Consider the following 25,963-nt stretch of genomic DNA (forward strand, 5'->3'; position numbering starts at 1 on the left):
CAGCAGAAAGAGGGAATGCAAGTGTTTCTATACAATCGGATGTCCAGGCTTGACTTGTTAGTGCCATGCAGGCAATGAATGTCCTTAAAGGGAATCTACAGCCTCCTCCCTGCTGGCAGAATGTTGTAGGGAAATAATACACAGGGATTTAAAACATACTCTCACCATTTCTGTCCATTTGGTCTGTGATTTGCAAGATATTCCCATTTTAATCCATATGCTAATGAGGTAGTTGGTGTACTCGGGGCGTGTACTCAGCACCCGCAGCCAGAACTACATCCTTCGCCACTTGATTCTCACAAGACAAATCTCCTTCTTATGTGATGTAGTGGGAAAGGTCCAGGCAGGATTCCTGGTGTCCCAGGTGCTAAGGACACACTCTAGTGCGCCAACTGCCTCATTAGCATATGGTCTGAAATGGGAATTTCTTAGAAACTGCATAATGGACACAAATAATAAAGATATGTTTGGAATGATAATGTTTTTCTCTACAATATCCTGCTGGTAGATTTTAACGCTTGGAGAAGTTGGTGGACTCTCTTTAATTTTTTAATTTTTCGAGAAGTGTAGCATAAATCAATAGTAGTAGTTAGGCAACAAACTTTGTGATATATTTTATCAGAGAAATATTCTTTCTCCACATGTTAGAATAGACTTTTCTTCTGCTTATTTTCTACTCAATCCGTCTTGGACTCCCAAAACAAACAGTTGGCGCACAGATATTATTACATACATCCATAATAAGTCTATAGAGAGGAAGGAGGAGCGGCCGAGCGAGAGTAAAACAAATCAAACAAAGGCTGCAGTGGATAACAGTAAGTTTTATATCATACCAAACTGGTAATCCCTGTGTAATCAACACTTTGTGTATATTGTTAGTAGGGCAGCACGGTGGCTCAATGGTTACCATTACAGCCTTGCAGCGCTGGGGACCTGGGTTCAAGTCCCAGGGTCAACATCTGCAAAGAGTTTGTATGTTCTCTCCGTGTTTGTGTGGGTTTCCTCCGGGTCCTCCAGTTTCCTCCCACACTCCAAAACATACTGGTAGGTGGATTAGATTGTGAACCCCATTGGGGACAGGGACCGATTTGGCAAGTTCTGTGCAGCGCTGTGTAATCTGTGTGCACTTTTTTAAATAAAGGAATTATTATTATTTATTATTATTAGTAGCAGCAGGACTGTGAAATAAGGATTTATATTCTAGGGTTGCAACTTACCCCATTGGGCATTTCTCTCCCACTGTTCTGCTCTTATCCACACTGAACTGCTCTATAGTCTCTCCCCCCTACATGGTTGCTGCAGTACGTCAGATGTTTCTTGCGGCTTTTACTTAGAGCAGAGGGGAGGGGCTATGGAGCATCTTTCTTAAAGGAACGATACCATTGCGCTCTACTTGGCTATCACCAACACTTTAGGCAGGGAATGAAATAAATGCACACAGGCAAAAGCTGCGGTGGAACGGGCCCCCGTTCTCACAATCAGTGGGGGTCCAGCAGTCGCCCTGCAGTGACCAGCGTGCATAGAAGAGAACATTACATTTCGTGGTGACTACTTTAACGCGTACAGAGGTGGTCCCTAAGTGAAAGCAGGTATTACATGGTGGTCCATTCATTAGAATAGGACCCTTGTGGTAGCATGCCTCACGGCGCCCCCTGCAGGACAACCATGTGGCAGCATGCAGTAACCTACTAACACAAGCCTATGCCTGGCGGCTCTGCATCTTAGGTCATTTCCTATTCCATCGCCATAAAACGTAAAGCTGTAAAGCCCCCGGACACATGAGACCATTAGGGGGTCCCGATCCTTCTATCACGCGCAGAAACACAAGCGCCAAAGCATTACATTCCCTCACACATCACGTCTGCTGGCGTCTCTTTCATGTGTTTTTCCACGGCTCTCGCTCTGCAGATCCTGTTTGAAGTTTTGTACCAAGTGTAAAAAATAAATCTGTTACCCCCCCCCCCCTCCCTCCCCCCCCCTGGCTGAGGAGTCACGGTCTGCGGGAATGAAGTACGCTGGCTCTGTGTAACGGCATGAAGCTTCAGCGCCGCTATCTCCTGTGTGTGTGGGGGAGTATGATCTCCAGCTGGGCGCTGACCTCCATTACACACGCTGCCGGCGTGGAACAATATTGTCTTTCCTGCCTCGTGCTGCCCGCACCTTTACTCGCCGCCCCGTGCTCGGAAATCGTTCTGCGATAGAAACACTCGCTGGTGTGTGATTGGAGAACCAAAAACCGTCAGGAATTTTTCGATTAATACAAGCGACTACAAGAAAGAACTGATCGTAGGAAAGTGCTTCCTTCTCTGCTTATAAGGCTCTTTTCCTTCTTAGTAGACACTACCTCCGATTCATCTATCTTGCATCCAGTGTCGGACGGGCCCACCGGAGAATCAGAGGATCCTCCGGTGGGCCCGGACCCTAAGCCAATACTGGAACTCTCAGAAAAACAACCTTACATGGAGGCTGGTGGGGGTGCATGAAGGATGGACCCCTTAGAGTAATCTAATCCAGTGGGCCCATGGAAGACCACTCCAAAACTGCAAGACCAGATTAAATAAAAGCCTAAAGAACAAGGTAGGGAGGAAAACGAGCGGTAACTAAAGGCGACTGAAGAAACACGAGGCAAGGATAGAAAATTACCATTAGCTACAGCAGCACCATCTTCAGCATCCCAAGTGTTTTATTCAGAATAAGACAGGTCAGTAGCTCTCATGATAATGCTTCAAAATGGGAAAGGAGAAACAATGGCATGGAGCCTATAGTAAGTTTCTATCTCACCCCAAGTGCTTTAGTCACATCTGTACAGGTTTCTACTTCTCTATAAGGTCCTAAAAGATTCATGCTGATGCTTCTGACTGACAAGGGAGAAACAAAAGAAAATACAAAAGCTGCGGCATGGAAAGAGGCTACTGGAGCCAATAGCAAGTTTCTGTCTCACCCTAAGTGCTTTAGGTACATCTCTACAGGTTTATACTTCTGTATAATGTCCTATACCAGTGATGGCTAACCTATGGCACTGGTGCCGGAGGTGGCACTCAGAGCCCTTTCTGTGGGCACTCAGGCCATCACCAGAGATGACTCCAGGTATCTTCCTGCAGTCCCAGACAGCCCAGGACTTGCTGTGCACAGAGTTATTTTAAAGTGACAGCTCTACCTGGGACTATTTTCTGCTTTATTGGTGTCCTCAGGTGCTGGTATCAATGAAAACTGTGACAGAGAAGGGACTCTCTGGGGACTATAAATCACTAATTACATTTCTGTGTTGGCACTTTGCGATAAATAAGCGGGTCTATGTTGTAGTTTGGGCACTCGGTCTCTAAAAGGTTCGCCATCACTGTCCTATACGGTCCATGCTGATGCTTCTGAGTGAGGAAGGATAAACAAAAGCAAAAACAAAAGCTGCTAGTGCCAATAGTAAGTTTCTATCTTACCTCTGGTGCTTTATTAAAATGTGTACAAGTCATTACTTACCATAAGATACAGCACCATCTATGGCACCCCAAGTGCTTTATTTAGAATAATACAGGTCAGTAATTTTGTACTTCTTAAATGATAATACTAATACTGAATGGGAAAGGAGAAACAAAAGCATGGGAAGAGGCTGCTGGAGCCAATTGAAAGTTTCTTTCTCACCCCAAGTGTTTTATTCATATCTGTACGGGTTATTACTTCCCTATCATGATTCATGCTGATGCTTCTGATTTAGCAATGAAAAGCAAATGCACAGCAAAGGCTGCTGGTGCCAATAGTAAGTTTCTATCTCACCCCAAGTGCTTTATTCCCATTAGTACAGATTCAGTACTACTCTATAATGTCCTATATAAACCTGCTGATGCTCCTAAATGAGAGTTTCACACTTTCTGTGTGCAGTGTATGGGAGACATCACAGCACCTAGTCTCCAGCCACCCGCTTTAAAGGACATCTACCAGCAGGATGAAAGACAGTATGCAAATGAGCCTGAGGGGCTCCAGGCTCTATTAACACCTATGGAGCATGGATCTCCTCAGGTTCATTTCCATACAGTCCTTCATCCTGGTGGTAGATGTCCTTTAAGACAACCTAAAATTAAACATAGAGTCCGCAAAGGGGAAAACTGCTGCACAAGTAGAAGAGGATTTATATAATGGTCAGAAATGGAGCAATGGTCTGAAAGATCCCAAAACTGCTCCACGGTGAATAAGACTTTGGGATTGGGTCCGTTTAAGCTGTAATGGAAATCCCATAAAAGTTAATACAAGTAGGGTCACCATCCAGGGGCACTTACCTTGCTGCTTTCTGGGTTAGATCCATAGGGAAATCTGGACAAAGCATCTGGAGGAGGCACTGATATTCCTTCATAGTCAAGAGATCTGCAAGACAGAGAGATATATGATGTGCAGCGCTAGCATTGTATTCATAACCCATTGCTATAGGTGGTATAGTATAGTATAGATCCCATGTAGGACAATGCTGACCATCCATCACCCAGCAGATTCAGCAATGGATTCCTACAACTTCTGACCTATCAGGTTACACTTTTACATCCGTAGCTAAAGAAAGAAAATCACAAAAACACAATAAATGGAGTAAGTGTTCTCTGTAATGGGGGTCTGCACACAGCGGGAGGTATAGAGGTCAATGACTTCCCCGTGCAGGGACCCGGGTGGTGTTTACATAGTATATAAATATCTGGAGTACGGTATAATTTGCACAGTGGTTTCCCTCCCTAAAAATCTTCTCCCTCTGCCACAAAACTCCTGGGAGCGGCTCATGGAAGGCTTGGCACCGCTTAAAGGGATTACAGCCGACAATGAGCCGGGAACAACCACCAGGACTGCGCTGCCCTCAGTACAATGCGGATCATACATCATAGCGCCAGGCTCCAGGACCGGCCCAGCGCCAGCACAACCGGACCACAACCCGGGGGGGGGAAAACACAGCAACAAAGGAGTGGGAGAGGGAAAGCATGGAGCGGCCAGACGCTGTGGTTATACTGTGGATAGAAGTGCGGAAGGGTCGGGGAGCTAAAAATGGGGAATTTATGTTTTTATGTTTACTTTGTGGAGGGCGATTTATACACTACAGATTATTCTGTGACAACCCCCTTCCCCAAATATCTAAATGGTATAAACAAGCAGCCTGGCAAGAGACATCACTCACTATTCTGCTGCTGGTGCAGTCACTGTGTACATACATGACATTACTTATCCTGTACTGATCCTGAGTTCCATCCTGTATTATACCCAAAGCTGCACTCACTATTCTGCTGCTGGTGCAGTCACTGTGTACATACATGACATTACTTATCCTGTACTGATCCTGAGTTACATCCTGTATTATACCCCAGAGCTGCACTCACTATTCTGCTGCCGGTGCAGTCACTGTGTACATACATGACATTACTTATCCTGTACTGATCCTGAGTTACATCCTGTATTATACCCCAGAGCTGCACTCACTATTCTGCTGCTGGTGCAGTCACTGTGTACATACATGACATTACTTATCCTGTACTGATCCTGAGTTACATCCTGTATTATACCCCAGAGCTGCACTCACTATTCTGCTGCTGGTGCAGTCACTGTGTACATACATAACATTACTTATCCTGTACTGATCCTGAGTTACATCCTGTATTATACCCCAGAGCTGCACTCACTATTCTGCTGCTGGTGCAGTCACTGTGTACATACATGACATTACTTATCCTGTACTGATCCTGAGTTACATCCTGTAAATCTTTTATTTTATATAAAAATGAAAAACATAACAACAATAAACATAAATAAAGCCATAACTTCTGGCAAAAGAATTACAAAAGAACAAATATAATCGAAAATAAACTTACAAAACCTCCTGGCCCAGCCACACACACTCACCACATACTCAGCATGAGAACAACCAAAACCCTCACACAGTCCCACCACCTAATTTTTTTTTTTTTTTTAAAATATATATATATATATTTTTTTTCCCATAAATAACTAAAGAATACACAACAAAAAAAAGACATAAAACAGGAAATAAAAACATTAAATATAACTAACTAAATCCCACGCCCATCACCCTCCCCCCAGACACTGGTCTAACGTCCAAAGTTTGCGCTATATAGTCCAGACCAGTGCCCAGGATCGTATAGTCCAAATCCCGTCCACCCCCCTCCCAACCTAACACCCTAACACCAACACCCCAAAACCAACCAGCCTATATACACAAGAACTATAACTACATATAACTATAAATAAATACACACTGTACACAAGATACAAATACATTAAACAAATCAACATAACAAAACCAAACCACATAAAGCCCAGGTTCGGCGCCTGCAAGCCCCACATCACTACACGCTCAGATACAAAACAAAAATCTACTGTGCAGCATCAGCCCCAACACCAGGAGTGGAGATGACAGACTAAGGGACACTAAAGGAGAACCCCCTCCAAAGGAGAGAGGCCCTCCCCGTGCCCAGCCTCTCATACTCCAGAGAGCGCACCTTCACCAGGTCACCCAGAATGTTCCTAACCACCTCATCCACCGGGAGGATTTTACGCTGCGTCGATACTAAACACCGTGCGTTCCACGTGTGGTACCTGACCACTAGACTGACTAGGAATAACGTGCAGCGGTCCCGGGCACCCAGGCCTCTGAATGCTCCATAGGCCCACTCCGCATAGGAGAGACCGGCCAACCCGGGCCAATGGATGGAAGCGCCCACCCGGTTGTACACCTCTGTGTTAAAGGGGCACTGAAGCAGGAAGTGGTCCATGCTCTCCAGCAGGCCACCGCACTCCTCCCGGGGACAACCCCTTTCCTCAGAGCTCCTACACTTCAGATTGTCCCTCACACACAGCTTTCCATGGAAGCAGCGCCAAGTCAAGTCCCAAAACTTCAAGGGGATCCTGATGGAATTCAAAAGACCTAAACCCACCCCCAGATCCCGACTTGGGCAATCCCTGAGGGCCAGAGGCTTCTGGAAATGGGTCAACAGAACCCTTTTGTCAAGGACTTTCCTTGACATGGTCCTGATCTCCCACATTCCCAGACCCCACCGGCGAATCACCTTCAGAACCGGGGTAGCATAAGCCGGAAGATGCCCATGCGGTGTACGAAGATCCTTCACTCGCCCTCCTGTCTCCCATTCCTGGAAGAAAGGCCAAAACCATCCCCTGCAGGAGTATACCCACGGAGGAGCCCTCTCTTTCCAGAGGTTTGCGATATTGATCTTAAGAAAGGTATTCACTAGGAACACCACAGGGTTGACCATACACAACCCTCCTTGTCTCCTCGTGCGGTAAGTAACCTCCCTCTTGATTAGGTTCAGCCTATTCCCCCATAACAGCTGGAAGAACAGACTGTAGACCCGAGTCCAGAGGGGTTCTGGCAACATGCACACACTGCCCAGATATATCAGCAATGGGAGCAGGTAAGTTTTAATCAAGTTCACCCTTTCCCTGAGGGTCAAAGACCAACCCTTCCACTGGTCCACCTTCTGGGCGGCGATCTTAAGCCTGCCATCCCAGTTTTGCATGGGGTAATCCCCCTGGCCAAATTCGATGCCGAGAACTTTGGCAGAATCTTGGGGCCCTGGAAGAGTGTCCGGGAGATCAAACCCTGGATCCCCCTCTCCCAGCCAGAGACTCTCACACTTATCCCGGTTGATCTTGGACCCAGAAGCCTCTGAGTAGCGGTCAACCTCTGACATCACCCATTGCGCCTCCCCTCTCGAGGACACAAAAACGGTGACATCATCGGCATACGCTACCACCCTTAGAGTGGCTTCCGGTGCCGCCTGGTCCATCCCGACTCCCACCAACGGCCCACGATCAACCCTCCTAAGGAATGGGTCAATCGCGAACACGTATAAAAGTGGGCTCAGAGGACAACCCTGGCGAACACCAGACCCAACCTCAAAAGAGCGGCCAATCCAACCGTTCACAAGCGGGAAACTCTCTGCCCCTGTGTACAAAACCTTAAGCCAATTGACAAACTCCCCCGGCAGGCCATACCTCAGAAGGACAGACCAGAGGTACTCGTGGTTAACCCGATCAAACGCTTTTGCCTGATCCAAGGACAGCAAGTACCCCTTCCAGTTACCAGCCCTGCCCTGCTCCACTGCCTCCCGAACACAAAGCACAGCACTAAATGTACTGCGGCCTGGAACAGAGCAGTGCTGGGTCCCCGAAAGGAGCCGGGGCGCAAACTGCACCAGCCGATTAAACAGCACCTTTGCCAAAACCTTTCTGTCCGTATTGAGAAGCGCTATGGGACGCCAGTTCTCAATACGAGATCGGTCCTTACCCTTTGACAGAATGATCAGGGCAGACCTCCTCATTGACTTCGGCAGAGCGCCCGAGGAAAGACACTCATTGAATACCTCAGTCAAGAGGGGAACCAAGGCGTCCTTAAAGGTTTTATAAAACTCAGATGTTAAGCCATCCGGACCTGGCGATTTCTTGAGGGCGAGCCCTTCAATCGCCAGGCTGACTTCCTCTTCCCTGATCATCTCTGTCAAAACATCAAGAGAGGGGTCTACTCCTGGCTCAGGGACAGTTTCAGCCAGGAAAGCCGACATCACATCCCGATCTAGATCCTTCCTGCCCAAGAGGTCTGAGTAGAAGGATCTGACGACCTCCAGAATCCCTGATCTGGACCTTTTCAGGGATCCCGTACTGTCAACCAGTCCTGTGACAACTTTACCATTCACTGACATCTTGCAGTTTCTGTAAGGGTCGGGCGAGCGGTATTTCCCGTAATCCCTCTCAAAAACCAAAGATGCGTGTCTATCGTACTGACACCTCTTCAGCAAGGATTTCACTCTGGAGATGTCCTCACGACTACCTCCAGTCGAGACGAGATGCTCGAGTTTCCTCCTCAGGCCCTGATACAGGCGGTACCTGTCCAGGCTCCTGAGGCTCGAGAGCTGGCGGAAGAATCTCGCCACCCTTTTCTTGAGCATCTCCCACCACTCTGACTTACTGCTACAAAGGCCCAGCAATGGTACCTGGCTCTGAAGAAAGTCCTCAAAGGATTGTCTTATCTCTGCTTCTTCCAGGAGAGACGAATTGAGCTTCCAGTAGCCTCTTCCCATCCGGGGGGTCTCTGTAACATTCAGAGAAAACAAAATTAAACAGTGGTCGGAGAACTCCACCTCAACAACGGACACTGCTGAAGAAATGGCTTCCTCCTTTAAATAAAACCTGTCTATTCTAGACCTGCAGCTACCCCTATAATAGGTGAACCCCGCGTGGCCTGGGGTGTGCCGGATGTGGACATCCACCAGGCGAGCCTCACTGGCTATGCTATTAAGAGCGACGCTATCATAAGTCAGCTTGTCTCTGGAACCTCCCCTATCCTGGGACCTCGTGACAGCATTGAAGTCCCCTCCAAAGACCACCTGCCGACTTGTAAAAAGGTAGGGCTTGATCCTCATAAAGAGACACTTCCTGTCCCACTTGGACTGGGGACCATAGATGTTAATAAGACGAAGTTCTTGTCCCTTCATGAGGACATCCAGGATCAGGCACCTCCCCATTTCTAACTCAATAACTCGTCGGCATTCTACCGGTGCGGTAAAAAGGACCGCCACTCCGCTATACGGCTCGGCCGCAAGAGACCAATAGGAAGGCCCGTGTCTCCATTCCCTCTTAGCTTTAAACACGGCCGCCAAATCTGGCAGCCTGGTCTCCTGCAAAAATAAAATGTCGGCTTCAACGCGGCCGAGAAAATCAAAGGCCGCAAATCTAGCCGCATCAGACTTAATGCTGGCGACATTAATGGACGCCAGCGTCAACGGAGTGGGTGCCGCCATCATGAGTGATTGAGTTAGACGGCTTTTTTCTTACTACCTCCCTTCCCTCTACTGTCCTCTGAGGATGATCCCTTTTCCCTTTTCCCTTCAGAATTGGGGCAACTTCTTTTTAACGAAATTGAGGTGTCCATGTTATTACTGGCCCCCAAGGACCCACCCGGACCACCCTCTCCTTCGTCCTTGTCTCCTGACTCTGAGTCAGTCTCCCACTCTGAGGACCCAGCATCCCCAGAGGATAGAGACTCGGCGCCCCCTGCAGGCTGCTCCGCCGCCACCTCCAGAACCCCACCCTCAGCCCCTCCTTCCGAGGAGGCGATCTCATCGAGGGTGAGGAACCGGTTGGAAAGCTCAACCAGAGGGGAGGAAGTTTTCCCTTCCTTAGGTACCTTAGATACGCCGCGCTTTTTCTTTTTCTGCTTGCGCTTATTTTCTAGCCAAATCCTGTTATCCTCATCCATACTCTCATAATGGGAGGACGTGGAGGACATGGCACCTTTCTCGCGCTCCATCCTCCTGACCTCCTCATCCAACTCATCATCCCTCAGGGCCTCAGTAGCATGATCAGCCTCTGAGGAAGGACCAAGGGTCACCCCAGCAACCTGAGGCTTCCCCAGTTCTCTCCCTTTTTGTCTGGCTTCAAGCCGCCTCAACTGAGAAGGTGACTTATTCTTACTTTTCTTCACAGGCCCCTCAGCTCCTCCACCTCTGCTGGTACCTTCCCCAGCAGAAGCAACCTCATGGCTCTCCTCCACTGGGGTCACAACCGCATTGGCAAAGGAGCGAGGACAACGGCTGAAAGGGTGACCGAGCTCACCACACAGGTTACACCTAATGTCCTTACAGGATGCAGCGAGATGACCTAGCCCACCACACAAAGCGCACTTCTGCACTTGGCAGCTGGCGCTAAAGTGTGTGGGGTCACCGCACCTGTGACAGACCTTCGGCTGCCCCTGGTAGAAAATCAGGATTCTGTCCCGTCCAAGAAAGGCTGAAGAAGGAATGTGGGCGACTGTGCCGCCTGAACACTTCAACTTCATCATGAAGGTCCAGGCTCCAGACCAAATGCCAAATTCATCGCGGTTTTTCTGAGGTACCTGAACTACTTCGCCATAACGACTCAGCCAAGTCATGATGTCCATGCAAGAAAGTGACTCGTTACGGGTCAAAACGGTCACTTTCCTGACTGTGTTTTGGCGAGACACTGCTTGCACAGCAAAGTCTCGCCATGCGGGCTCGTTCTTTGCCAGCTCATAATTCGACCAGAAGAGCTCTAAGCCCTCCGGCCGAACAAAGCTGACATCGAACTCCGGAGTACCATAAGGATGTATCAGGGCAAAGATGTCACTAGCCCTAAAGTTCATCTTCAGGAGGAGCTCCACCACCCTTGACCTGGGTGGGCATGCGTCACTGCCCCTCCAGCGAAGACGAACCACATTCCTACGGGAAGCTCCGGGCCCGGTTGTGGGTAAAGACCATACAGTCTCTCCCCCCCTTTTCTCTTGGAAGGCTGCCAGGCCATGTCTGTCTGTCCAGAAGGACAGATCAACCTCTCTCCCCTCTACATTGATTGACTTTTCCCCTCTCCTGAGAGCCTCCAGAAGACGCCTTTGCAAAACGCTGTTCCCAGAGCCAGGAGACAAGGAGTTAACCCCACTTGCCCCAGCGGTGACACTCGCATAGCTCCTTATGGGAGCGGCCACCACTGGGGGTGCAGATGGATCAGCACTCCTACCAGGATCCCCCCCATCACCATTCACCACCCCCACATTCACCACACTATGTACATTACTGCCTCGCTTCCTTGCATCACTGCCTCGCTTCCTTGCATCACTCACACCAGCTGGGCCAGGAGGACCTGGGGTTGCCTCGGCGTCACTGGACACTGGGGGTAGAGCCACCTCCATAGCTGATACAGCCTGAGAAGAGGCAGCTCCAACCCCGATCTTACTTTTGCCCTCTGCCTCATTGGCATTAACCCCTTGTTGTCCAGTAGTTTTTCGCTGCTCGCTGGATGCAAGAGGCCTCTTGTCTTTATTAACTCCGGACAGTCTCTTATGGTCATCTCCAGGGTCAGATGCACCAATACAAAATAACACTTTTCCTGTGCCCTTTCCCACAGGCTGCACAGGACGATTGGGAGGCGCTGCACCACAAGCCCCAGCAGCCCCATCACACTGCCGCTGCTCACCGGAGCTAGATGCAGCCACAGCGCTTGGGGCCACAGGAGCCACCGTCTCTGGCACCGGGCCACCCCCCCCTCCCACTGGGGGGCAGCGCACAGTACCAGGACCTGCTGGATCGCCCTCACTGTCCGGCCTTTCAGCCGATGCCTTCCCTGCACCATCCTTGCTACTACAATCAAGGCTGGTGCTCTGCGCCATGATGGAACGTGGCTTTGCACTCTCCCCGCACCCTGGCACCGAGTCCACTGCAGGATTCGTGCTGGGCTGGGTAACGGGGCCTACACGACAGGCTGGCACTGCTGCCCGCCCGGAGGAAACAGGGAGGGGACGAAACACCAGATTCACCTCCTGAGACGCCTTGATCTTCTTGGCTCTCTTCTTTCTCTTTAGGTCGTCATCTGGCATATCATCGCCGAAGGAAAAGTTCTGGAGGTGAACTGGGGACTCAAGCTGACGTATTTGAGCCATTAGCGCCCCTCCCTGACCGCTGCCATCACTTTCCTCCTCCAGGTTGGCAGAGCCGCAGCCTGATGGTAATGGCGCTTGCTCCGCAGGCAGCCTGTCGTGCGAGGCCTGCTGGTGTTGGCGCAGGCCACCAGACGGACACGGCAGGTCTTCCTCATCCTCCTCATCATCGCCATCATCCGCCTGGATCTCAAGCCCCTTCAGCTTTCTCAGCTTATCCTGGCGCATTTCTTCAAACCTCATGTCGTTCTCCAGCTTTTCCCGGAACGGACCGCTGTTGTCACGGATAAGCCGACGCTTCTCCTCCAGAGCGGTGACCTCGGCTTTAAGCCTGTTGATGGTGATAAGAAGATCAGGTTTCTTCTTCTTAGTGGCCACCCCCGCTAGGGCCAAGGTCTCCCTTATCTCCTCCTGGAGCCTCCTCAGCGCTTTTCCGGCTTCCTCGTACTCACGGAGGTGCTCAGCAATCCGGGAGCCATAGATGGTAGCAGACTCCCGGGTTTTTAGATCTCCCCATGCCTTTTCCACACCTCCGTGAGCACCCAGCTTTCCAGCTGAACCACCCAGCTTTCCCGCACATACACCCAGCTTTCCAGGAGGAGCACTTAGGCTGATGTCACTTGCCTTGATCTTTTGTGTTCCGGAGACCTTGCGGCTTCCCTGGGTCTTAGGGGTGGCAGCCGAGGTCACATCGCTGCGTCCTTGGCTCCGGGCAGATCTTCTTACCCCCTCCGCTTTGGCCGGTATCTGGCTTCTCCTGCCCCCCGCCGGCCTGGTCCGGGAGACAGGAGCCTGGGACTTTCCTGCAGGATTCATCCCAGTGAACCCACTCCCTCCCTGGGGAGGAGAGAGCAGGCCTGGGTGGATCGGTCTTCCACCAGGTGGTGCAGGAGCTCAGCAGCACACAACCACACCCTTCAGTAGCACACAGCAGAATGAGATTGCACGCACTATTCTGCTGCTGGTGCAGTCACTGTGTACATACATGACATTACTTATCCTGTACTGATCCCGAGTTACATCCTGTATTATACCCCAGAGCTGCACTCACTATTCTGCTGCTGGTGCAGTCACTGTGTACATACATGACATTACTTATCCTGTACTGATCCTGAGTTCCATCCTGTATTATACCCAAAGCTGCACTCACTATTCTGCTGCTGGTGCAGTCACTGTGTACATACATGACATTACTTATCCTGTACTGATCCTGAGTTACATCCTGTATTATACCCCAGAGCTGCACTCACTATTCTGCTGCTGGTGCAGTCACTGTGTACATACATGACATTACTTATCCTGTACTGATCCCGAGTTACATCCTGTATTATACCCCAGAGCTGCACTCACTATTCTGCTGCTGGTGCAGTGACTGTGTACATACATGACATTACTTATCCTGTACTGATCCTGAGTTCCATCCTGTATTATACCCAAAGCTGCACTCACTATTCTGCTGCTGGTGCAGTCACTGTGTACATACATGACATTACTTATCCTGTACTGATCCTGAGTTACATCCTGTATTATACCCCAGAGCTGCACTCACTATTCTGCTGCTGGTGCAGTCACTGTGTACATACATGATATTACTTATCCTGTACTGATCCTGAGTTACATCCTGTATTATACCCCAGAGCTGCACTCACTATTCTGCTGCTGGTGCAGTCACTGTGTACATACATGACATTACTTATCCTGTACTGATCCCGAGTTACATCCTGTATTATACCCCAGAGCTGCACTCACTATTCTGCTGCTGGTGCAGTCACTGTGTACATACATGACATTACTTATCCTGTACTGATCCTGAGTTACATCCTGTATTATACCCCAGAGCTGCACTCACTATTCTGCTGCTGGTGCAGTCACTGTGTACATACATGACATTACTTATCCTGTACTGATCCTGAGTTACATCCTGTATTATACTCCAGAGCTGCACTCACTATTCTGCTGCTGGTGCAGTCACTGTGTAGAAACACAACACTTAAAGAGGACCTGTCACCCCATTTATCGGCACTAGGAGCTGCTTACTAAAGTAAGCAGCTCCTAGTGCTTGATCAAACGCTGCAGTGTTAGTGATAACCTCCGGTAACGCTATCAAACACTGCGGCGGGGTACAGTGTAATCATGAGGGGGCGTCACCGCCCCTAGTCACGCCCCAACCCCGCCCCCTCATGAATACGTCGGAGAGCTTTGCGAGCTGTCCGACAATTACACTATACCCTGCCGCAGTGTACCGGCGTTTGTTCAAGCACTAGGAGCTGCTTACTTTAGTAAGCAGCTCCTAGTGCCGATAAATGGGGTGACAGGTCCTCTTTAAGAGAAGGGAGGAAATGTATTTGATATACTTTATTTGGGAAATAGCAATACCCAATCACACCAGCAGGGGGAGTATTAGTAACACATAGCACAACGCGCAGCAGGCGGCAGAGTAATGAGGATCAGCAGCAGTGGTAAATGATGGCACAGGGCAGCAGTCAAAACAATCCAGATGAAGGAAAACATTTCAGTAATGACAGGCGAGTGTACCCGGGCAGAGCCGAAACTGGAGAAAGTAGAGAATGGCATGTGATCTATCAGGGAACAGGATAATCATACAGCCACTCAGAGAGAACAGACATCTTCTCCTCTCTACGACTAGTTATATATGTATACACCATTGTGCTGGGGTATTCACTGGACCTGTGTTCTCCCTGTGACGATGAATTGAGGGGCACATCTGGGAAAAAGGTGTGCATAGGGGTCTCCTGATTCTCCACGTATGGCAGATTCAGGAATAAGAGTCAAGGATTCCTAGAAGCATCTGGCTTGCAACTATTCAAAATTTTCCAGGTTAGTTCCTAATTTTCGGAGACAACCCTGGCACCACCTCCGTCCAAAGCCTATAGGAGCGCTGGAAAAAGCCAAGAGCTGTACTCCTCACACTGCTGTGCTCTTAGCTCTCTGCACTGAACCGTTTTATAGCCTCTTCCTTTTGCTTTGAGTATAGCAGGCATTTGTTTCAAAACTCATAGAAGAGGAGAGGGGATTTGAAGCAGTTCAATGAAGAGAGCTCAGAGCACAGCAGTGTGAGGACATACCCCCATTGCAATTGGACTATATGTGCAGTTTTGAGTCCAGCATGTTCAAAACTGTCGACAGATTGCCTTCAAAAGGCCCTGTCATCACATTTTACCCTAGTAAACTAGCATCCCCCTCGGGTAGGGGGTGAACTGCCCTTTTTAGAATTCCCTCTTCTCCAAAAAAAACATACTGGTTGATTAGATTGTGAGCCTCATTGGGGATAGGGACTGATTTGGCAAGCTTTGTGCAGCGCTGCGGAATCTGTGTGCGCTATATAAATAAAGGAATTATTATTATTATCATTCATGTGAAATGTCACTTATTTACCTATAAAAACAAAAAATCTCCTCCAAAGTCATATACAAATGAGTGGAGAAGAGTCATATTTTACCATAGATGAGTCAAGCTTCTACCTTCAAATCTATAGCACCTAGAAACACGCTGCTGGTGTCATATTAAGGATAAGAATCTCATCTTTCAGATCTCTATGACTGTGGCTCTATGATCTACAGGACTAGTGATACAGGCATAGTTTTAAATGTGAGCTGCAGATAAAGATCCAGTTTCCGCCCGTTTCTTTAACTGCTTTTATCTCTGGTTCTGTAGATCTGATAGATGAGATTATTACCATTAATATGACACCAGAAGCATTATTCGAATTACTACAGAACAGAAGACAGGGGTATCTCTAAAAGCGACCCATCTGTGGTAAATCTGACTCTTCTCTGCTCATTTTCAAATAACTTTGGAGAAGATTTTTTTTTTATAGGTAAATGGATGTGATTTCACATAAAGAAGGAATTCTAGAAAGGACATTTCATCCCCTATCTGAGGGGGCTGCTAGTTTAATGGGGTAACATCTGGGGACAGAGATACATCCAAAAAAGAGAAGACCCTTTTCTTCCATCCTGTTCTACTAGACGCAATTAGTAAAATATACTGAAGGACACATGATATCTCTTCCTATCCCTGCTGGTGTTGGCTATGCCTCCATCAGACCTCCTGGTAGCGGATAGGACCTTTGACCTGTAGGAAAGGTGTAGCGCGTCCCTAGGACTGGCAAGATGCAGAAGAGGCAGCCAGAGCGCACAGGGTTACATCCTCCTCCGCTTTTAAGTTTGCAGATTTGTTGGCCGTTGTGGTTCCCATGTGGCTTTGGAGATATTCCCAATGTTTGCAGATCAGAGGACGACTCGGGTCTGTCTCAAGAAAATAAACTCGGCGCTCGCCCGTTTGCTAATTTGCTGTTCCAGGACGCAGGAATAGAAGGAAAATAAACAAGCGGGAGGCCAAAGGGGACAAGTCATCTTTTACGGAACGCGGAGACCAAACCTTTCATTCCCAAAACAGTGAGGCGGGCGCGCAGACTGCCCATGGAGCTCTGATCTTCCCAAAATGACAGAGCTAAAGCGGAGCCAGCTGTTCCCACCACCACAGTCCTGCTGTGCCCATCTGTCCCCCCCCCCCCCTCCTCAAACCTCCCACATGTGCCATGTGGTAAGTAGGAACAGGGCACCGCGCTGCCGAGCACCACGGGGGATGGAAACAGCTGGAACGCTTCCCCACTTAAATGGATGATGGTGTCACAGGGAAAAGGCTGTTTATAGCAAATGTGTAACAAACAAATAACGTGATGTAAACAGTGGAGTATACAGGATGGAGTATACGGAGGGAGATCCCCACTGACTACATGGGGCATTCCCACTGAGGACCACCCGGGTAGACAAGTCTTACCGGGTACAATGTATACAAACAAACAAGCAACAAGTGTATAGCAACAATACAATGTAACAAAGCAGATGAGATACATATGAGAAAAAAAAACTTTTATAACCAACACGGATCTGAAAAATACAGAAAGAAAATTTTATCTGCGTGACTTTGTTGCGTGTTCCTTCTTCCACCAGGTCTTGTATCTGGATATAAGATAACTGGCCGCAGCAAAAAGATCCATTATAATATTCTCCTGTCCCCTTGTGGGTTAGTGTTGGGTCTTGTATCTGGATGTAAGATAACTGGCTGCAGATGATAGATCTATTACAATATTCTCCTGTACCCTGGTGGGTTAGTGTTGGGTCTTGTATCTGGATGTAAGATAACTGGCTGCAGTGGGAGTATCTATTGCAATATTCTCCTGTACCCTGGTGGGTTAGTGTTGGGTCTTATGTCTGGATGTAAGATAACTGGCTGCAGATGATAGATCTATTACAATATTCTCCTGTACCCTGGTGGGTTAGTGTTGGGTCTTGTATCTGGATATAAGATAACTGGCCGCAGCAAAAAGATCCATTATAATATTCTCCTGTCCCCTTGTGGGTTAGTGTTGGGTCTTTATCTGGTTGTAAGATAACTGGCTGTAGTGGGAGCATCCATTACAATATTCTCCTGTCCCCTGGTGGGTTAGTGTTGGGTCTTGTATTTGGATGTAAGATTACTGGCTGCAGTGGGAGTATCCATTATAATATTCTCCTGTACCCTGGTGGGTTCGTTTGGGTCTTGTATTTGGATGTAAGATTACTGGCTGCAGTGGGAGTATCCATTACAATATTCTCCTGTACCCTGGTGGGTTAGTGTTGGGTCTTGTATCTGGATGTAAGATAACTGGCTGCAGTGGGATCATCCATAAAAATATTCTCCTGTACCCTGGTGGGTTAGTGTTGGGTCTTGTATCTGGATGTAAGGTAACTGGCTGCAGTGGGATCATCTGTTACAATATTCTCCTGTACCCTGGTGGGTTAGTGTTGGGTCTTGTATCTGGATGTAAGATAACTGGCTGTAGTGGGAGTATCTATTGCAATATTCTCCTGTACCCTGGTGGGTTAGTGTTGGGTCTTGTGTCTGGATATAAGATAACTGGCTGTAGTGGGAGTATCTATTGCAATATTCTTCTGTACCCTGGTGGGTTAGTGTTGGGTCTTATATCTGGATGTAAGGTAACTGGCTGCAGTGGGATCATCTGTTACAATATTCTTCTGTACCCTGGTGGGTTAGTGTTGGGTCTTATATCTGGATGTACGATAACTGGCTGTAGTGGGGGCATCTATTACAATATTCTTCTGTACCCTGGTGGGTTAGTGTTGGGTCTTATATCTGGATGTACGATAACTGGCTGTAGTGGGAGCATCTATTACAATATTCTCCTGTATCCTGGTGGGTTAGTGTTGGGTCTTATATCTGGATGTACGATAACTGGCTGCAGATGATAGATCTATTACAATATTTGCCAGTTCCCCTGTGGGTTAGTGTTGGGTCTTGTATTTGGATGTAAGATAACTGGCTGCAGTGGGATCATCTATTACAGTGATGGTGAACCTTTTAGATACAGAGTGCCCAAACTACAACCAAAAACCACTTTTATGTCGCAAAGTGCCAACATGACAATTTGAACAGTAACCCATTGATCTCTGCAATCACAAGTTTCAATTGTATTGGTGTCCTGAGGACACCAATACAATAGAAAGCAGGAGAAATTTGGATTGTAGCTTCCCTCCAGGGGCCCCTAAAGAGGAAGAATCAGGGCACCCAAAGCAGGAGCTGCAACAATCCATCTCTGTCCACACCTTCTCGCTTCTCCTGTAGTCCTGGCAGCCAAGTAGGTGTCACTTTAAAATAGCACTGAGCATGGCATGTCCTGGGTTGTCTTGGACTGCAGGAGGAAGCCTTGGTAAATTCTGTGCTGGGTGCCCACAGAAAGGGCTCCGAGTGCCACCTCTGGCACCCGTGCCATAGGTTTGCCACCACTGATCTATTACAATATTCTCCTGTACCCTGGTGGGTTAGTGTTGGGTCGTATATCTGGATGTAAGATAACTGGCTGCAGTGGGAGTATCTATTGCAATATTCTCCTGTACCCTGGTGGGTTAGTGTTGGGTCTTGTATCTGGATGTAAGATAACTGGCTGCAGTGGGAGTATCTATTGCAATATTCTCCTGTACCCTGGTGGGTTAGTGTTGGGTCTTGTATCTGGTTGTAAGATAACTGGCTGCAGATGATAGATCTATTACAATATTCTCCTGTACCCTGGTGGGTTAGTGTTGGGTCTTGTATCTGGATGTAAGATAACTGGCTGTAGTGGGAGCTTCTATTGCAATATTCTCCTGTACCCTGGTGGGTTAGTGTCCGGTCTTGTGTCTGTATGTAAGATAACTGGCTGCAGTGGGATCATCTATTACAATATTCTCCTGTACCCTGGTGGGTTAGTGTTGGGTCTTGTATCTGGATGTAAGATAACTGGCTGCAGTGGGATCATCTATTACAATATTCTCCTGTACCCTGGTGGGTTAGTGTTGGGTCGTATATCTGGATGTAAGATAACTGGCTGCAGTGGGAGTATCTATTGCAATATTCTCCTGTACCCTGGTGGGTTAGTGTTGGGTCTTGTATCTGGTTGTAAGATAACTGGCTGCAGATGATAGATCTATTACAATATTCTCCTGTACCCTGGTGGGTTAGTGTTGGGTCTTGTATCTGGATGTAAGATAACTGGCTGCAGTGGGATCATCTATTACAATATTCTCCTGTACCCTGGTGGGTTAGTGTTGGGTCTTGTATCTGGATGTAAGATAACTGGCTGTAGTGGGAGCATCTATTGCAATATTCTCCTGTACACAAGAATAAACCATGTTTTACAGCTCCTTAATGTTACTTATTCCCAGGTGACTATTATAGAGCACTAGGGCGTCCTTCCAACATATTGTAGATGATAAATGATTTATAATACATTCACATAGAAGGATTTGTCATGTAAATTGAGAATATTTAGGGGGCGCTGAAATATGATCATAGATACATAAACGTCTTGAATAACGTATGAGGATAAGACTGCAGTATTCTTACAATCCCAGCAATGTGATGGTAGTCGCCCGTCAGGAGCAGATTTCAGCACCCGAGAGGAGATTTCTAGATAACATTCCATCTCTAGGAGGGTTTAATCACCGTCATCTGCATTTTTGTAAGTCGTGAACTCTACTGTATGTGACCAAAAATAAGAATAGGTGAAAATTACTGCAAAAAAAAAAGTACATGTACAGTATGTGTGTATTTGGTGTATGTGTGTATATGCTGCATGGGTGTATATGGTAGTATATGTATATGCTGTACGTATGTATATGTGGTGTGTATACTGTATGTATGTTTATGCTGTATGTGTGTATATGTAGTATGTATGTATGTTTATTGTATTGTAAGTATGTGTGTATATGCTGCATGGGTGTATATGATAGTATATGTATATACTGTATGTATATGTGGCATGTATATACTGTATGTGTGTATATGGTATTGTAAGTATGTGTGTATTTGCTATATGTGTGTATATATGTATATGGTATTGTAAGTATGTGTGTATTTGCTATATGTGTGTATGTATGTATATGGTATTGTAAGTATGTGCGTATTTGGTGACTGTGTTTTTATGCTGCATGGGTGTATACGGTAGTATATGTATATGCTGTATGTGTGTATATGGTGTGTTTATCCTGTATGTGTATGTATATAAATAAATAAATACATAAATGTGTGTGATTGTAGAAAATGTGCGAGTATACATATATGTATATTTTTTAGGGGGGAATGGGGGCCTCATTCAGAAGTCTGCTATGGGGCCCTGCCTCTCCTAGTTACGCCCCTGGTCACATGTCAAGACAATAGGCCGTAGGTTGAGACGGGCAGCGAATAGCTTGGTGCATAGAACTTTTACATTGTACTTAGAACTGAAGAATTTTCTGGTCCCCCCACTCAGATATCAGTGGGGGTCTCTCATCAGATACTCTGGATGCCTCGCGGGGTACTGCAGCTCAGTTCCTATTCACCAGAGTGTGGTCTGAGATGCAGTCTCAAGGCTTGGCCACTATACAATGGAGAGGACCTTCAGCTTCTAGTTCTGAGGCAGCCAGTACAGTTGTTCTGAGGAGGTCCGGATGTTAGACCACCACCCATCATATACTGGTGACCTATCAAAAAAAAGAGTATACAGTAATAGCCCGCTATGGACTTTGGGTTGCAGACTCTTCTTAAAGAGGCACTTCATCCAGCGCTTGGTGGTTACCATCATTCTCCTTCCCTGCAGTAGTCCTCTGGTCTAGTGATCTGCACAGGTCCCAACAGAGATAAAACGTTTAGATTAAAGGACCTGACAAGTGAGCAGCCAATCAATGGCCGCAGGTGTGTCCCATCTAAGCCAGTGATTGGCTTATCAGCACTTCCTGTGTGTCAAGGCGGAGCAGGAAGTTCAGACCAGCAGGAACAGGAAACGGGCAATGACTTTGAACACGAAATCGCAATATTTCTAAGAACGCGAGGCCTTCATATATTATTTTATAGATACTTTTGATAGCAGAGTGTTAGACATATTTAAATAAGACATCCCCAATAATATCCATGTGTACTGAACGCCAACCGCGATCGCTCTAACCTCAATATTTCCCAGACTTGAAAATTTAATAATATGTTCAGATTATTTGGGGGGTCAGTAGGTCCACGTAGCTCAATTTCGACTGTTTTCCTTGAGCCAGCTTAAAAACACGTACCACAAACCCTACAACTAAGCCGACCTCTGGCTGAGCTGACGTTCCCTATAATTAAGATTAACCAAGATATGCTTCCTTTTATATCCACAGGGAGTAGACTCTCACGGTAACAGGAGTCACCGAAATCTGGGAGAAATTTACACTGAAATTTAGGAGGGGGGGGGGGCAACACCTTGATATGATCATTGCTCATCTCCCAAGGAGTAATCGGGGAAGGAATGTAAAGTCCTACAACCCAAGGGACCGGCAGGTATTTCTACCGATGAGGGGGACATTTTTGCGAAATGGAAGGCTCATCTGTACACATGGATGTGCCGGTCTTGACCCCTGTTTATTATGGAAATTCAAGGCTGTTGAGGCATGCTGGGAGTTGGCAATTTGCTGGAGACCCCCTCTTGTGGACCGGTACCTAAAGCCTCTTTAATCATGAACAAGCCTTCGTAGGAGCGCTGGATCCCACTAACTGGTGGCCCATGATCAGACATTGGATGGTGAATACACTGTGCCACCTGACTGGTACGGTTTAGGGCCTCTCCCAAGACCATTGTCAAAGTGACCGCATCGATATTCAACCTTTAACCCCGATCCAATTTGCTATCTCTCTGAGTAGTCTCCAATAAGGTGATGCACGGTCCAGACAGGCAATAAGATGCCCATGGGTCAGGCAGACAGTAGTCAGAACCAAGCCAAGGTCAGGGCACGTAAAGAGATAGCAGGGATGTGAATAAAGGGTGTAGGTTAGGGTGGGCAGGACAGATTTGAGGTTAGGACTAACCTACAATGTAGTCACAGAAGAAGCCAAAAGATTTGGGACACCTCTGCAGGGCACCATCAAACTAGGAACCTTAATACCGAGACGCGGGGGCCAACGCTTGCGCCAGTGATAAGGTCAAAACCGGTAGTCAAAACTTAGGCACCCACCAAGATCCGCAGTGGACAGCATTTTGGCACACATGGATCTATTCTAGCAATCTCCCATAAGAAGGGGGTGGCAGTAGGATTTCTTATTTTTAGCCATGGTCTATAGTCACCATGGGTAGAGCCACAAGACCTGCCGATCCTAGCATGTGGTGATGTTGGGGGGTTGTAGGGACGGGAATGCTGAACTTCTACGCCCAATAACCTGCAGCCACCGATTGTGCGTGTGAATTGGGAGGTCGAGAGGAACAGTTTCCAGGAAACAAGGTGCAAGAAAAGCATAGAAGAGGAAGGTGAGAAGGGTATGGGGTTATCTGACAATGTATCTACAATCCAAGCATTCTCTGAGGTGCTCTGCCTTCCATCCATCAGCGGGAACACAGGAAGAGGCAAAAATCTGCAATGGGACTAAATGGAGGCTTTAGCGGCCTGTCACGGGAAGAGGGGGAACAGCTGCTCTTAACCAAACACACAGACACCAATCACATAAACTGATAAAGTGGCCAATTAGCAATGTAATTAATCTCACCCCTCCGGCAGGAAACATCTCCAATCTCACCGGGATGCCCCCTCCTCTGTAGGCTCCTATTCCTACATCTTACTTCTGCAGATCTGACACATGGACAGGTGGATGCACCAGGTTTCGGCAGTCACCAGATTTTGTATTTATACTGTAGTCAGGGGGGGATTTGAGACAATCCAAACCACATACTTAAGGAGATTGATTAATACGGTTAAAAGGGGGTGTCTAGCTTACAGATCCCATCTTCAATGCCCTACTAGGGAATTTCGAGTGGGCAGGTGTGGTCCCTTGTTGAAGGCCAGACTGCCACCAATCTGACCTCCCTAGGTTTCAAAGGTAACACTTAGATACAGCTCAATCACAAAGCAGTTTGGGACTGCCAGAGGCTAATTACAAAGAAAATCCCTCTTTGCAGGACCCAGCACTTGCATCCTCAATGTGAATTATGTAATACCTTATTTCGCCTGCGGTAGCACTGCAGGAAAACAAGACACATGTTTTTCTGGATCCTCCCACAGGTTCCAACTGATTGCTGGAGATCTCAGTCAAAAACGGTAAGTCGTGTTTACCAAGGGGCGGATAAACACCATAACGTGTCCCGAGCAACAATGTGGGTCCCAGATACCCGGGGGTCCCACACATTGGTGGGATTTAAGTATGGATCAGCTTTTAAAACAGCAGCCAGTTAGGGGAACCAAGGAGGAGCGAGATGAAGACCCAAACCCTACCTATCTATTCCTTAGTGTAGCATGATTTCATGCTATCCTCCTCCTCACAGAGGGAAAGAATCTAAACCAAGAGGAGGAGTCAGACCAAGGGGCGGAGTATAGCATTAGGGGGGCTCCAAGACATAACTTTTCTTAGCGACCCCAAAATACCAAATCCACATCTGCACCCAATCCCTGCGCAAATTATTAAGCAGCTGTTGGGTGGTTGGGGGCTTCAGGTGTCTTCTTATAGCATTGACAATAACTTTTTAGGAGGTTCCTAAACAAAGTGTCCCTTGTTGGTGCCCCATGTTGAGGGAAAACAAGGCAGTGAGCGTCCAATTGTTCTTCAGCGCCACCACAGGTAGGAATTGTTCATTACAACATGTCATTTGAAATCCAGTTTGTTACCAATATTATGCAGGACAGGTCCTGAAAATGGGTTTAATGGGGGCATATCTTGACACTTCGAGAGTTGATGATTCGTCCATCCGGCCATCATACCAGAATCTGGTCCATATTTTGCCAACTGGTGCATGCCTACGCTGCAAAGGCTTTCCGCCATGTTTTTGTGTCTGAAAGATCAACCTTCATACAACCAAGAAGAATAAAGCCATGGTCCCTAGACTTCCTCCCCTGACATGTTGTTCTGCATACCTTCTATGTAGACTATGTTCTCAGCTACAAGTCCCAGCTCGGCGGGCTCAGCATCCTAATTACAGGGGAATTTTTTGCAATATAAACTGCAAAATTAGAGCGCCTGTTTTATTTGTTCAACTGAAGATATTCAAGTGAAGGGAGGGGAGGAGACCGTTACGCATACCGGGAAGGACAACACCGGGGAAAGACGGCAAGTTTGGACGGCGGCAAGGTGAGGGGGTGGAAATAATCTGCCCGAGACGGTTATAAAGTATGTTATTTCATGGTTAAGGACTTTCCAAGTCTTCAGATCCCATAATAGGTCATGTATGTCACCCCATAGCATTACATAACCATGTAGTGGTCCTCACTCTCAAATCCGGTCATCCTATGAATCCTCAAGAGCGGTTACCGACAACATCTTCCATGTGCTGTTAGGAGTAGGCTCCTTCCCCCTCTGGGGGCTAGTAGCATAATCCATACTTACCGTATAGTAGGGACGTTTAAGCCACACAACCAGATTTACCTTGGTCTTCACTTCAGACCGACCTCAATCCAATCTAAATGAAGTGGACCATTTTGGAGTAGGGTTGGGACATGCGTAACATCCTGGAAAATCTGGGACAGTTCATAAGTATGATAGCCCCTTCTCACTCTCCATGCAGAAGTAGCCATGCACTGCAGAACCTCTGCTCCTTTTCCTGACAAGCAGGGCAAATTTCTATTGGCTGGTTGGGTAGACGCCATTTTTGTATTATCTATTTTATTGTTTAATTTTAACATGCTACTAGGAGGTAGTACTATACCAGGGAACAGGAGGCAAAAGAGAATTGGTAGGAGACTGGTCTCCGAGTAGAGATCAAGTGATGCAATGGTGTCGGGGGATTTGGCAAGTGATTCCTGCTCTGTTCGGTGTGTAATGGACGACCCCTTTAACTACAGCATTCAGTAGCCCAAGTAGCAGAAGACGCAATGATAAATTATTCATTCGCCATCACTCCATACACTTGCTTGGGTAGGTGCTTATGGACCGTAGTGGCCGCCCTCACTTGAAGAAAACAACACATTTCCATTCCTTCCTTTATATCTGTCCATATTGTCTCATTATAGGATGAAAAATTCATAAAACCCTTCTTAA

The 25,963-nt window shown here is 47.4% G+C and overlaps 1 protein-coding gene across 1 annotated transcript in view; it reads right to left on the minus strand.

The window, feature by feature from the left end:
- CSTPP1 (centriolar satellite-associated tubulin polyglutamylase complex regulator 1) overlaps positions 1 to 25,963 on the minus strand; it is a 95,524-nt gene that overhangs the window by 17,020 nt on the left and 52,541 nt on the right. The window contains exon 4 of the mRNA XM_072118795.1: positions 4,269 to 4,353. Within this exon, the coding sequence (XP_071974896.1) occupies positions 4,269 to 4,353 (85 nt within the window). The remainder of the gene's footprint in view (positions 1 to 4,268; positions 4,354 to 25,963) is intronic.

This window comes from Engystomops pustulosus, chromosome 7, assembly GCF_040894005.1.
Source record: "Engystomops pustulosus chromosome 7, aEngPut4.maternal, whole genome shotgun sequence".
Lineage (NCBI taxonomy): Eukaryota > Metazoa > Chordata > Amphibia > Anura > Leptodactylidae > Engystomops > Engystomops pustulosus.